We start from the raw sequence: 14,346 nt of genomic DNA on the forward strand, positions 1-14,346 counted from the left end.
TGTTAGGAGAGTATGAGGGAAAATGCAGAAAGCAACTAAGCCCAAACATTCATCTTAAAAAGAATAGCATGTGCTGCTGAGACTGACGAAAGCCAAACTCTTATTATATATTTCTTATATGCTTACATACTTTAGGCTAAGCTTGATGTGTACCTAAAAATTTGCAAGTGTGGGTAGGTTCCTGGTAAATTTGCTTAGTCATATGCACCTAGTTAGGGCATATAACCATGCCCTCACAAATTTTGCCTGACAGTAACACATTACTGTTAACAGGTATCAACATCCTTTGCCAGATCTCTGACATGTTTCACAAAATACTTTGAAAGCACATCTCATTTCTTAAAAAACAAAAATCATTAAAGACATTAAACCAGGACAGCTCCTGGTTTATAACTCAGAAGATAGCTAGTACCATTAAATCTCCCACTGTGCACATGTGGCAGGCAGAAAAACACATTCAAAGCATAATGAACACACACGTTATACAATCATACATCATCTTGAAACAGGCCCCTAAAAACAGCTTTTATGTGAATTTTGAGGATGCAGTAATAACTATGAAATGCCTCCCCCCCCCATCCAGTTTTTCAGTATACACACAGGTAGCTCTCTGAAAGAGGCATTTTAATCATACTCCTGCCTGACATGTTACAAAATGCTCTCCAGTAGAGACACACTTTAAAAATAAATGTAAGTTTAATTATTAGGAAAGAGAGCAAAACATTGTATCCCTACACAGATCCTGTGTGCACTCCTGACTCTCCCCTTTGCTCTGCAGGCTTAAAGAGAATTAAGAAAGGTATGAAGTCAGATGATCAAAGGTAAGGAACAGCTTCATTAGAAACAGCAAGCTACATAAGTGAAGGATCTTTAGCCTGAAAAGGAACAATGGAGAGCGGGACTCAATGAACTCAGAAGTGGCATGGACAGAACTGCTCTCTGTCTTGTCCAGGACAAGGACTGGGGAAGTTTCATACATAGTTAACAGCTGTCAGGCTCAAGACAAGCAGAAGGAATGGTTCTTTCAGTTTTGGGGCTTGCTTGTTTTTAAAAATTTACTATCATATATATATATAAACCAGAAGATCTACTCAACGCCAAACTTCTTGATACAGAAAGGTGTTGACATCAAAAGCTTCTGTGGGCTCCATAAGCACTTGGATAGCACGTAGGATACACGTCAACTAAAAGCTATACAATAAAACAAAATAACCACCCCCCCCCCCAATCATTTAAGGCAAGGAAGTCCACAAGCTGCCCACTGCCAGCAGTCTGTAAGCATGTACTGATACTTTCCATTTCTTTGCTCAGAAAGAGATTGTCAAGTAGGTCCCGTAATTTTGCAGCGCGCGCCTTGGCTGGTAAGGGCATAAATAGAGAAGGCCAGCCAAAAAAAACCTAAGAGGTACTGGAAGAGCCACAAACGTGGCTGTAGCCAGGTGCATGTTGCCATGGTTGCCCTTTCACTATGAAAACCATGATGAGCTTGGGCACCCTGTAAACATCTGATGCCTGGTGTTGGGTTTTCCAGCCGAAGTCCCCAGCTGACCAAGGAAGGAGCAGCAAGTACACGCTTCTACACCAGGGCTTCTCATGAACATGGTCTGTAGGACGCAAAGGTGAAGAAACTAAGCAAGTGGAGTATGACTCTTTCAAGCTGTTTCTATGGAATGGTTTGGGGACAAATCAGCTGGATTTTGCACAAACAGCTCCCCACAGGGCGAGCAAGCAGTGTGGCTTACAGGACAGAGGATTAAAAAAAAAAAAAAAGAAACTTTCGGTGGCCAGGATTTAGTGGGCACTGCCTTTTTGTAGGAAGAGACATAGAATCATAGAATAGTTAGGGTTGGAAAGGAGCTTATGATGATCTAGTTCCAACCCCCCTGCCATGGGCAGGGACACATCGCACTACACCATGTCACCCAAGGCTCTGTCCAGCCTGGCCTTGAACACCACCAGGGATGAAGCATTCACGACCTCCCTGGGCAACCCATTCCAGTGCCTCACCACCCTCACAGTAAAGGGCAGTCTTCACCTGGAAGGAACTGGAGAAAAGGGGGTGTGAGGGGGAAGGTGTGATTGGACTGCTTCTCATCATGTGCCATGCATGAGGTTTCAAACATCACTTTCCAAGTCATCCATGGCCACATCAGTGGGGCACGCTGCACACATTTAGTGGCTGCACAGGAGGGGCTGTCCAACAAAGTTGCCTGCGTTGGATACTGCTTGAAGCAGCATCTAGTGGCTGCACACATTTAGTGGCTGCACAAAGTTGCCTGTGTTGGATACTGCTTGAAGCAGCATCTATGGCTAGTAAGGCATTTTCTCTGACCAGCTACAGACATTCTTATATGACTTCAATACTTAAAAGAAATAACATAAGCAAACTAATCATGGAGTAAAGCAGCAACTTACAGGCTCAAAGGAAAAATACAGATCATTTGTCTGTCATAAGAAATGAGGATTTGAAAATTTCATTAGTTTTCTGAAACTGTTAAGATATTCTAAGAGTTTCATTAATACAAAGAGCCTTTTCATACTATTAATCCAGATTAGTAATGACTGTTGAGTTTGTCTAATTCTTTAGTTCCACCTGATGCAACAGAACAGCCATTTCTTCCTTCCTTTGAAGCATGGTCCTGCCCTCTGAAAATCCTCCACTGCTCCTTCCCCTACTTCCTGCTCCAAGACCATGATTCAGTGTACCTTTACTGCCTTATCAGCCTGTCCACAGATATTTCAGAACAGAAAGTACTCAGAAGTCCTCTACAGCTCTTTAGCCCTTTCATTAGTTTTTAGTCATTTGATCACCTGTCCGCCCAGCTGCCTGGAGGAAAAAAAAGAAGCAGGGTTTTCATTAATCTTAAAGATCCTCCTCATTTTCACAGTTGATCAGAGAGAAATAGGCAGTTCTTCTCAGGTAAGAAAAATAAAAGCTTTTTTTTTTTTCCCCACAAATCACTTTCCACACCTTTTAGCTGTATGGGTGCCTTTACTCTCACTTGAGCACTGCGGTCTTGGAGGAAACTGCAACTGCAGAGACAACCTTTTATCAGCCAATTTCACCACTCTAAGGCAGCCGGATCTCCAGACAGTTCAAACAACCTCCCTCTGCAGACATAGTGAATTACCTCCTAAGGGGAGCCTGGACAATCTCATGTGCCCAATACTATGAACACTGCATTCCTAGCAGGCAAAAGAAATTTCACTGAGGCAGCCAGGAGCTGCCCATCTGCTGGGCTCTGCTGAGACACAAGAGGAGACCAGACCTTTCCAAACAGCGTGCTCAAAACCAATACGCTCTCATGTCTCATGGTGCCCCAGGGAACATAAGGCAGAAGGCACAAACTCAGCATCACTAACATCCCAGCAAGTGAACCAGGAGGCCCTCAGAGAACTTGATTTTGATCCTAACCTCTTGCCTTCTGCTGCCTGGTAGTTTAGATGAAGCTTCCATGAAAGGGAATGAAATTGCAGAGGAGACAGGCCAATAACTACCATATCCAGTCATGTCAGAGGGATATTTAGCAATTGTTAATGTTCTCCTGAAAGCTGTGTCCTGCACAACAGGGCTCTTGGTATTTTTAAATGAACCACCATTTTACTCCTCTCTAGCCAGCCAGAAACACACCCAACTAGAAAGACAAAATAATCATCCATCTCTATCTTCCCTTCTAGAAAAAACACTTCATGTTTACTGAATCCACCCACTGTGATTCAACAGTGCAAGCCAGCTGATTATTAACAGGACTGTCTCGTTTCCTCCAAATCCCAGAATATTATTTCAATATTAATTATATAAAGGAAATAAGATTTCAATATTTCTTTGACATAAGGATTTTTTAAATTTTAACATGAGTACCTTGACACACATGAATAAAATGAAAGGAAGTAAATGGTCACATTTATACCACCGCAGCCCTGTTATGCAAGATTTGCTGGGAGCGGGTGGGGTGAAGAGGAAGTCATAGACTCCATTTTAATTTGGAAACATCTGTCCCTAGGCAAGCGACAAACATCAACAAGGCACCACCTCACAAGTTTATTTCCTAGTTTCCTTAGACAATTAATTACACTGCTAATATAACCATAAGTAGCAATTCTATTAAAAAGACAGTCTCCATCAAGGGTCTTGGTACTATTAACATGTACAGGCAAAGTATGTTTCTGTGTATCTGTGGCCAGTTACAAATATATGTAACTGGAACAACTGAATTTACATAATTTTCCTTTTCTGCATCATTTCTAAGAAGAAATAGTAAGACCACTGCTCTCCGAGTAATGGTGAGCCTGCAAACAAGCAGAGATTGTTTGTTATTTGGTATACTGCTGAGGGATACAATCCGTTTAGAGGAAAAAAACCCTAATGCGTTCTTTGACTTCCAGTGAAAGCTACTGTCATGGTATCCTCCAAGCAAAGACTATAATACAGCCAAAATATACCAACTACTACTGATCTGGGGTATTTTCCTTTAGTTATCAGAAGGTATCCTTCCTGTGTTTTCCCCTCCTCCACCAAAAAATACTATTCCTCAGTTACTTCTATGTAGGACCAAAAACATCTTACAAAAACATTTGTTCACTCCACTGGCAACTGCAGCCTCTAAATAATTGTAAGGAGTTATAGCCATCTTAGACAAGCCAGGAAATATCAAAAGAAAAACCAAATTACTACACAGCTACAGGGATTGATTTACAGTTATTACAATGGGAGAGTAGGAGAATAAATAACCTACAGTTTAGCTATTTTCTAACTAAAGTCTGAAATGCAACAGAAGGGGGGAAAATACAGTAACACATAAATACTAAGTCATCAGAAAAAAATTCTGGTGACAGATAAACACAAAACAAGAAAAAGAAGCTAACAAATTCATATACAATAGTAATTCAACAAAGAATTCCCATGGTCTGCCTAAGCTATCAATGTTTTAAATTAAAATTCTGTTGCAATTTATGCAGCCTTCAGTGTCTTTGAAGCAGATATACATACATGGAGAGGAACTTGGTATTACATATAGAATCATAGAATCATATTACTTAGGTTAGAAGCAAGGCAGAATTAGGAAAATAAGAAGTTATTGAATGTTATAATAGATAACGAAAATGATCATACCTATCCTGCTCACTAAACAAAATTCAATACCCTGCCAAGCAAAACTGTTAAGGCGCAACTTGGACTTCGAAAGAGCTTACAACTTCCAAACAACAACCCGGCTTGGAATTTCTTATAATTCATTCTACAGACAGCTGTACCATGTTTTTTTTACATTAAACAGGATATTAAAATTGATAGGATACCAGTCTGACTTCAGTTGGATTCCCTTTGTCCCAGCATTTTGTTTTAATGAATCATTGACCACATTCAGAAAAGCAGCAGCTGAACACAAGGTTCTAGACAGGCTTACTGATCTTGATGCAGCATATCAATGGAGAGTATTACTGCCATCATCCTCAGCTACAACAGCTCGAAAAACAAGTCCTGGTTTGTTTTTACTAAAATAAGCAGGAACACATGCTTGAAGCACATGCAAGAGTTTAAACACACGCTGAACCTAAAAATAATATTTTTGATGGGATGTTTCTGAATGCCTCCAAACAGCAGTTAGTTAAAGTGATCCCCACAGCTTTTTTAGAATCTTCAGAAGTACAGTTGTTTGTCAGCAGCAATACCATCAAGTCCCTCACAGGCATACAAGTGTGCTTACACAAGATGCCCAGGAATGCACATAACTACACCAAGAACTAGAAAGTGCCATGAGCTCTTAGGAGAAGCCAAGTACAATACTAGCACACAAAGGCTAGGCCAAGGTTTAATAAATTATGCTTACAGAAGTTTTGCTTAATCTTCATAATAGATCCTATTATGATACTTTTGTTCACCCCATTGTAAGTGATACAAATCATGCTTCTAGAAAAAGACAGCTTCTCTCTGCGTGTGCATGTGTGTCTGAAAAAGAAAGTGGCTATACGCACATGAAAAGGAAAGCTGTAGCAGACAAAACAGCAACAGCAGGAAAAATAACATTCTCCCTACCTTCTCAATTTAGCACTGCTTGAGTACTGTGAGTGAGGTTTATGTTTTCAGAGCAGAAAATGTAGCCCCATCTCTCACCAGCACATGCAACATTACAACACAGAGTAAGGCACACTTCATTAACAGAGATGGCCACAGAACTGATGGGTTTGAGATTACAACAGTGACAGAAAGGAGCCCAAAACTTACACTGCTTTTCCTCACACTCCCACACTAACAGCATTTAAATTCCATTAGCCATCAACAAGCAGCATTTTATGTTTAGGTCAGATATAAAGTAATTTTAAAATATTAATAATAAAAAGGTAGCTCTCAGCTGAGGTAGCGTCCAAGACAAATGGAGCTCAAGCAAGTGCACCTATTTTCACTGCAAAAAGAAAATCATGGACAGACTTTTCTATACTTTGTCTGTGTAAAACAGCCCTAGTGCCACTTTCAGGGATGCCCTTTAGAACAGGCAAATACATTTGCATTTGTTATTTCCATCCTAATACAAAACTACAAATCTTGCATAAATATAGTTTTAAACCTCTTAAAACGATGTGTGAAAATTGACTAATACTGCTTTTGGATAGTCACATAATCCTAGAGGTCTGACTGTGCAACAGTATGAAGGTGGAGCTATTAGGGCAAACCCTCCCAGCTGTGTGGCTTCTGTTCAGTTATTATTACCAGACCACTGTTAACCATCATCATTACCATAACAAACTACTCCTGCTCCTGTTACCCTATTACCATTATGCAGTCTAGGTACTGTCACACCTTCATTTCAATAACCCAGAAAGATTAATTCTTGCCCAGAATGCCTGTGTAGTCCCTCCAGTTTGTTTTGAGCCTTTCAGCAAACAAATAAAGAATTTACTTTAAATACTTAGCCCTCCCATGTAGACAGAGTGTACTCACCACACATTCCCAATTCAAAACTACCTAAAGAACAACAGCCAGAGACTAAACACATTATAAGAGTTATTACAATATTCACAGACAGTACAAGCTGCTCACCCTCTCCTTGCTGCAGCCACTTGGAGCATCCATGCTGGGCAGAGTCCCATCCAAACTGCAGGAACACTGGGGACAAGGGGGCTGATTTCCCCGATCCCAACTAAGACAGAAAGACACTTGAAGTACCAGGTTGTCTTCTGCAGCAGGCCACCCGGAGGGACAGAGGGAGCAGGGCCACCCTGCCTCCTGCCCTGGTGGGGTGGCTGCAAAGAAAGGGTTCAGCTCATGGGGGCAATCCTCCCTGCTGCAGGAAATCCCAAGGAGGTGGTTTGCAGGTAGAATTCATTCCCATCCCAGTGAGCACACAGTTCAGCTGAAAAGTATTACTCTGGACCCCATAAGCTTGTTAAATAATGAACTTTGCCCCTAGGCTTAAAAAAATAAAAAATAAGGGGGAGGCAGTGTTGCACAGGCTTACCAGTGCCCACTTCCTGCAGAATATGCCCTTGCATGAAGTGTGTATGAGGAACTGCTACTATTTTTATCTCTAATGCTTCCAGGTTGCTGCAAATATCTAAGATAAGATTAATGCATAACATTTACCTGCATAAAACCACAATACCCTTACTTTCCGCCCAGCTTTTACTCCTATGTTGGAGGACCCTCAACTTCATTCACTTTTTAAGATGTTTCTAAAGCTGAAGATTTTAAAATAGGAGCAAAGAGAAATAAATATAACGTGTGAAAAGTTGACCCAAAAAGGCTGTATGACCTGCACTTAAACATTAGTTTAATATGTAGCAGTATGCCATATGTATGGAAAGTAAAAATAGAGGAAGCGTAACATCTATGAACACAAACTCAAGTGACTACACATTTCACACTTAAGTTAATAAAGCTCAAATGGATGATGATATAATCATATTTTCCTTGAAACAATTACTTACAGTTTACTTATTTAATCCTTTCATAATTACTTCAGGCATTCTCTCATCACAGGAACAAATAATGTGCAGTACTCACTCACTCAAACAGTTCCAGCAAAAGCAACAAACTCATAACTAAAGGCTTCCAACATGACTAAGACTGGTTGGATCCAGAGTCATTCCCCCCCTCCCCCCCCCCTTCCTACTACTCTCCAGTAGTCAGGCACAAAAACATTTTTCTGTTAACATATTCACTTAACACATGCTATCCCGCTCACTTCCCAGTCTCTTGACCTTTCTTCCTTCAGCTTGCTGACAGTTCCCCTTTTTCCAGGGAGCACTTGCACTTCTACACAATGCACTATAGCGGCAACTCCCCAGACTCTTGAGGTTTCTTCAAGAAACAGAGTGACTGCCCCAACACATGCAGAGGAACGTACAGCATCCCTAAGGAGAGTATCTTCAGTATCAGCTGTTCCTCCTCAGCAGTTCAGATGTACAAAATATGCATCACACTGCAGTTTAGATTCTTTCTACCTTTTAAACATAAGCTATTCTCAGGCTTTACAACTCAAACACCTGTTTCACTCAGTAAATAACTGACTTGCAGTCATGGGCTGGCAAGAGTTGAGGTATTTTTACCCTTCACTAAGTTCTGCATATTTTTTTTAAAGTAGTCTTAAGTGGTAAGAGCAACCAGATGAATTGATTTCGTGTTCCTATTTTTAAGTACTTGATAAACTAAGCAATATGATCACTGATAGTATATTAGCATTCAGAATACTTCAATGGTAAGCATTCAGCTGTAATTAAAATAATTTAAGAGACACTACAGTATACTCAGTAACCTTTTCCACACAGAATATTGTTTGAAAAGCAGGAACTCCATGAGCAACATGAGGTCTGCAACAGTTTGAATACCTGAAATAAGCACAGGCAATGTACACAGTCAAAATTTGACTTCCCACGTAGTTACAGTAAAACTTCTATTCAGTAAAACAAACAGCACAGGGGAATGGTGGGGGGGGGGAAATCAGAATATAGGCTTAACTTTTAATTCACACACTTCCCTCCCTTCCCCATACTGAAATGAATAATGAATGAGCTAGGTCATGATCACTTTCAGTAACTATGTCAGAAATCTTCAAATCAACGAGATGAAGGCAAGAGCTGTTAAAGCTCAGACATCAAAGATCTTCCTAGTAATGCCACATGCTTATACAACCGCATACTATGCATCATTTTTATGTATTTGCATACCGGGAACTGCAACCACAAGTACCAAAGGTACTTGACTGCTACATTACGAAACTTCCTATGCAAACAGAAATTAACACAGGATTTTAAGTATTTGTGACTGAAATCTGAGAATTTAAACCTAGCCTTCCCCTGCTCCTGGGCAAAACGAGAATCTTCATACTCGAGTGTCACCTGACACCTCCCGTCACCTCTGTCACGCAGCAGCAACTCATCCAAAGTGTCAGTAACTCCAAGAGGCTTTTCAACAAATAGTCTCGGCTGTCCTGGTCACCGTCCCTCCACGCCTCCCTCGCCGCTTCGTCCCATGCACAGCTGCTGCTTAGAGCGTTTCTCAGCCCTCTCGCCCGCTCTCCCCGGCTCTGCCCGGTCCAGCCCTCAGCACGACCCCGCAGCGGGAACCCAGAGCCTCGCCCGTGCCGCGGCAGCCCCGGGTGCACCAGCGGTCCGGCTGCTAGGACCAGCTGGGGCCGGCGGGCCGCTGCTCTGCCCGGGCTCCGCCACAGCCCGCTCCCCGCAGGGAGCTCCGCGCGGCTGCAGGAGCGGAGCCTGCGGGCTGCCTCTACCCATCAGGTGCTTTCCGTTTCTTTGTGAATGCAGCTGTTCCCCACGCAGCTTTCCTTCCAGCAACCCTGAAAATCTTAACAATATAGTATTTTTTCTCCTTAAATAAATCCTTCCCTCACTACTAAAGAACCCCCTCCTTAAAAAGGCTTCTCACAAATATTTTCGTCAGTGGGCTTTCCACGCCGTCCGTTCAAACGGACCCGAAGGCCCATGCCCCGAGGGCATCTGCCGCGGGGGTACAGGCTTACCTTCGGCTCCCCGGCGTCGGGCTCCTCCTCGTAGTACCCGTGGCCGGACTCGTAGGCGGCGGCAGCGGCGGGCTGCCGCGGCCCCAGCAGCACGGCGCCGGCAGCGAGGCAGCAGCCCAGGGAGAGGACCTCCAGCAAGTGCATTGTGCAAAGATGGCAGGGCAGGCGCTGAGCGGGGCTGCGGAGCACTTGGAGGAATGTAGGCGAAATTATGAGGCTCCTTCTCTTCCTCTCCCTCCGTCCCTCCCTCCCTCCCCTCGCAATATCCAAGGCAGTAAAATCCGTGGGATGGAGAAGATGCGATAGCAGCAGCTCCCAGACGCGTGCAGGAGAGTTCCCAACTTTCCCAGCCGCTTTGCAAATTCTCACCAAAGTTATCCGGAGTTTGCCAGGTAAAAACCCACCAGGAAACCGGACATCCGAGGCTGCGCTCACTCAGGAGCAGGGGAGGTGGAAAGAGCAGAGGGGAGGAGGAGGGAGGGAAAGGAGGGAGAGACAGAGCGCGACCGAGGGGCAGCGCGGGACCGAACACCCAGGCGCACCCAAGGAGCTCTCCTCGCTCTGGGTCGGGCCCGGCCGGGGGGGGTCTCTGAAAGGCTCCGCTCCGCCCGCCGCGGAGGTCCGTCCGGACGGCTGTCAGCTGCAGCGCGCCCGAGGGGTGCGCGGCGCCTGGGGCTCCTCGGCGGCGGTGGGGGCCACGCATGGCGAAAGCGCCCTCTGCCTGCTCCTCTGCGCGGCGGGAGGGGGCCGGCGGCGGCCTTGCTCCAGCTCCTCCTCCTCCTGCCGCCGCTGCTGCTGCTGCCGCCTGCCGCCGACGCTGTGCTGGCGCCCCGCGAGCAGAAGGTCGCCCTGAGCGCGTCGTCGCGTCAGAGCTGTGGCGGGAAAGGGGGGCGGGCAGGCCCTAAACTGCCCGCACGGCCCGGGCACAGGCGGCCCCGCAGAGTCGGGCTGGTCACGCCCCGAGCCTTGGCCCTGCGAGGATGCATCCCGCTGTAGGTCCCAGCCCCGAGGGGAAAGCAAAGTGCCCTCTTGTTTCATTTCGGCAGATGCAGTTGGGTAAAATGCACACAGAGAAAGCATGCAAGAAAATCTCTGTTAATTCTCATCAGGTACTTGTTGAGCAGTACTCCCCTTCACTTGAGGGAGTTTTGCCTGGAGAGAAAAAGATTTTGCCATGCTGGAAACAGAGTAACTCAAGAGTACCATATTTGTTTATAAACTTCCTATCAGTGCCATCTCAGAGCTATCTTTGAACAGAAGTTACACCCCATTCAAAGCACTAAATAAAAGAGTTGACACTGTGCTCCAGTGACACTGTGATTCAAAGAAAACAAAAAAAAAGTCAAGCAGTAAACCCAAAAGGGATTGAACATTGCTGACAAAGTACCCCACTGCAGCCTGCTCAGATCTCAGCCATGCAAAAGGAAAATGTTATATTCCCTGTACTATTATTATTGCTCGATGTGAACAGGATTATTGAATCTTGCGTAAATATTTGTAAAGCTTTTTAAATTGTTCTGAATCACTTTTATATATCTTCTGGTACTGAGACTGTGTGGGAACAAACTGTGGTGGCAGACCCCTGACTGCCTTGGCTGGATGCTGGCAGTCTGCTCATGGTACACTGTTCTTATTCTTTGGGAATTCCATTACATAACTGTTCAGGGAACAATATTCTGGGGGTTATGCATAAAGGGGTCTCTAGCAGGCCTCTGGGTACCTCCTGTTCTTTCTATTTCTTACCATTTCCAAGAACCTTGCTGCTACAATACAGTATTTTTATTACGCTAGGAAGTAATCACCGCATTTGCAATCAGAATGAAATCTGAAGTTTTAGTAGAGATGCATTTTAAGTTTTTATGGTTACTAGAAAGTTATTAAAGCACTAACAGTTTTTTAACATCTTCACAACATAGTAAAGCCATGAAGCAAAGCCAGTGGTAAAAGTTAAGCAGACCAGCTATGAAGATATGATAGTATACCTAAATTAAGAAGCCTATTGTTCTTCAGTGGACCCTTACAGCGCTGTGGATCAAAGCATAGGATTAAAGCCTAAAGAGCGCATAGGCCAGGATGCAAAACCTATCTAAATAGAAATACAGCGTTACTGAGTTTCAACACGTTAAAACCTCTCAGATACATCACAGACTGTAAAAAGCAAATACTTTTGCAGCAGATTAATAAAATCTGCCTGACAAACCATGCACAGATAATATTTCAATAACAGTGCCATGCAAAGAATGCCCCATAACTAAATCACAAACCAGGATGGAACATACCACTCCTGCTGTGCCATCATAATCAGCTGGCTTCATTATTTATTTCCCCAGTTCCACAGCATTTGCATTCTGTCCCTTTCCTCCCCCAGTCCATGGAACATCCATCACAGGATCAAAAGCTTTTATACAAAAGAGCATTTCCACCAACTGCTCTGTATAGCAAGTTTAAAGTCTCATAACTGAAAGCTGATAATCACAGTCATAGCACCTCAAGTCACAGACTAATCATAAGGTTTTAAAAATAAATGGCTTAAAATCTATGATACTTTATATCTTTTGTTTACAAACATATTCTGTTTACAAACAAGTATTCCAATGGCTCTGGGACACTAAGGTTTTCCTCAATTCAGTCTGTACTTCTTTCCATCCTGTAAAGATGGCTTATTTAAAGGCTTACTGATTTAAAGTATTTTCTCCTTTCCTCACCTCCCAATAATTAATATTGCTCCTCTTGTTTTCAAATTAAGCAGAAATCTGTCAACAGAATTAAAGTTCTAAGTAGCAATCAGTACACTGACAGTGAACTGACCTTATAAGCACAAAAGACACAAGAGATATCCCTTATAGTATAGCAATACAGGTCTAGGTCTTATTTTGTTATGTTTCAATGGCAGTGACAGTTACTATTGAGAAACAAAGGAAGCTTTTTATAATCAGATGTAAGATTCCTTCAAATAAATTCTCTTGATGTTGTTTTAAAATTGCATTAAAAAATCCAGAGCCCGTTCTGTTGTTCAAGTTGGTGTAATGTACATCTGTCAAGCACATTCCTCTTCTAAGTTTAGACATACTGAGTATGTTCCTTTCTGATAAATTCTCTGTATCCATTCTGAAATGTGGATGGGTTTCAATACCTGTTTCCTACCTCCATTCATCAGCAGTACAAAAAGTCAGAGAGGAATCAGTATAAGAAATGTGAACTGAGACCGGGGAATAGAAAAGTGTCAATAGCAGCAAGAAAAGTCAGTAGGATGCTACTGTAATTTGATCTACTTGCTGATGGTACAATTAAATGATAATGCTGTTTTCTTTACACAGCATGTTATTTACATTCTCCTTATATTTTTTTTGTGTTTGATTCAAACCAATCTCCTTTGCATTCTTAGACATATAGAGGCATATATAGACATATGTAGGCAAGACTTAAAATTAGTTAGCATGGTTTGCTAATTGCAAACAAGCCATGTTTGTTTCAGCACACATAGGCTTACTGGTGAGTTTCAATGGAATTTATATTTAATGTAAATGTCAAAGTTAGAAAACATTGTTCCCCAAGTGCAGCAACTCAAAAGACTATGGAAGTGCCATTCTGGAGTCATTCCAAAAGATGAAGGCACTATAGTAAGCTTCAGTCCTTAGTTCCTCTACAGATAGGACTCCCCTATATTTCCTCTCATGCTTAAAAGCATGGGAAAAAAAAATCTGGATATTGATCAGTGTCTGAGATATCAAAGTCTTATGTAAATAGTGTAAACGAGGCTGATATGTATAGGGAAAAGAAACTGACAAGGCATTTCAGATTCACTGCCAAACTACTAGAACAGCTGTTCACTAAAACATTTTCTGCCAACTGAGTCTTCCAATCCCAAGTTTTATTACACATTTCTTATCATATTGCTTATGTAGTTGGAGTAACCAGTTCTATGGAAGAGAAGACTTAGCTACTGAGAAAAAAAAAAAAGATGGTGCAGTGGATTTCAGGCTTTAGTCCACTTCTCAACCCCCTTTCTTTATAAAAAAACATATATGATTTAGTGGGAACATTTAGGAGTACCGCAGATTTACTGATTATGTGCATAATGGCCTTTCTCATTCCTCACAAGCAGATTTAAAAACAAACTTTTTTTTTAATGGGCCCTCATGTAGTATTTCCTTATAAGATCCTAGAAAAGAATCAGCATTGTAGCTTGAACATCATCAAAAGTAACTGAAACGTTTTCCTTGACTTTGATCAGACATCCTCACCATAAAACTTAACCCATGGGAAACTGCCCTGCACCAAATCTCCAGCTAGGAATCCTGAAATTTAGCTTTATCCATTTATCTTCCCTAAAAATATTGTTAGGATGAATAACTTTAATGCAATGAGAAAG

The 14,346-nt window shown here is 42.6% G+C and overlaps 1 protein-coding gene across 1 annotated transcript in view; it reads right to left on the reverse strand.

Annotated features, from left to right (window-relative positions):
- VEGFC (vascular endothelial growth factor C) overlaps positions 1-10,678 on the reverse strand; it is a 71,868-nt gene extending 61,190 nt beyond the window's left edge. The window contains exon 1 of the mRNA XM_062622561.1: positions 9,975-10,678. Coding sequence (XP_062478545.1) covers positions 9,975-10,118 — 144 coding nt within the window. The 5' untranslated portion in view covers positions 10,119-10,678. The remainder of the gene's footprint in view (positions 1-9,974) is intronic.
- Between the last annotated feature and the right edge of the window lie 3,668 nt (positions 10,679-14,346).

The sequence above is a fragment of the Pezoporus occidentalis genome, unplaced genomic scaffold (genome assembly GCF_034315485.1).
Source record: "Pezoporus occidentalis ecotype Australia unplaced genomic scaffold, CSIRO_AGI_Poc_V1 ctg1, whole genome shotgun sequence".
NCBI lineage: Eukaryota > Metazoa > Chordata > Aves > Psittaciformes > Psittacidae > Pezoporus > Pezoporus occidentalis.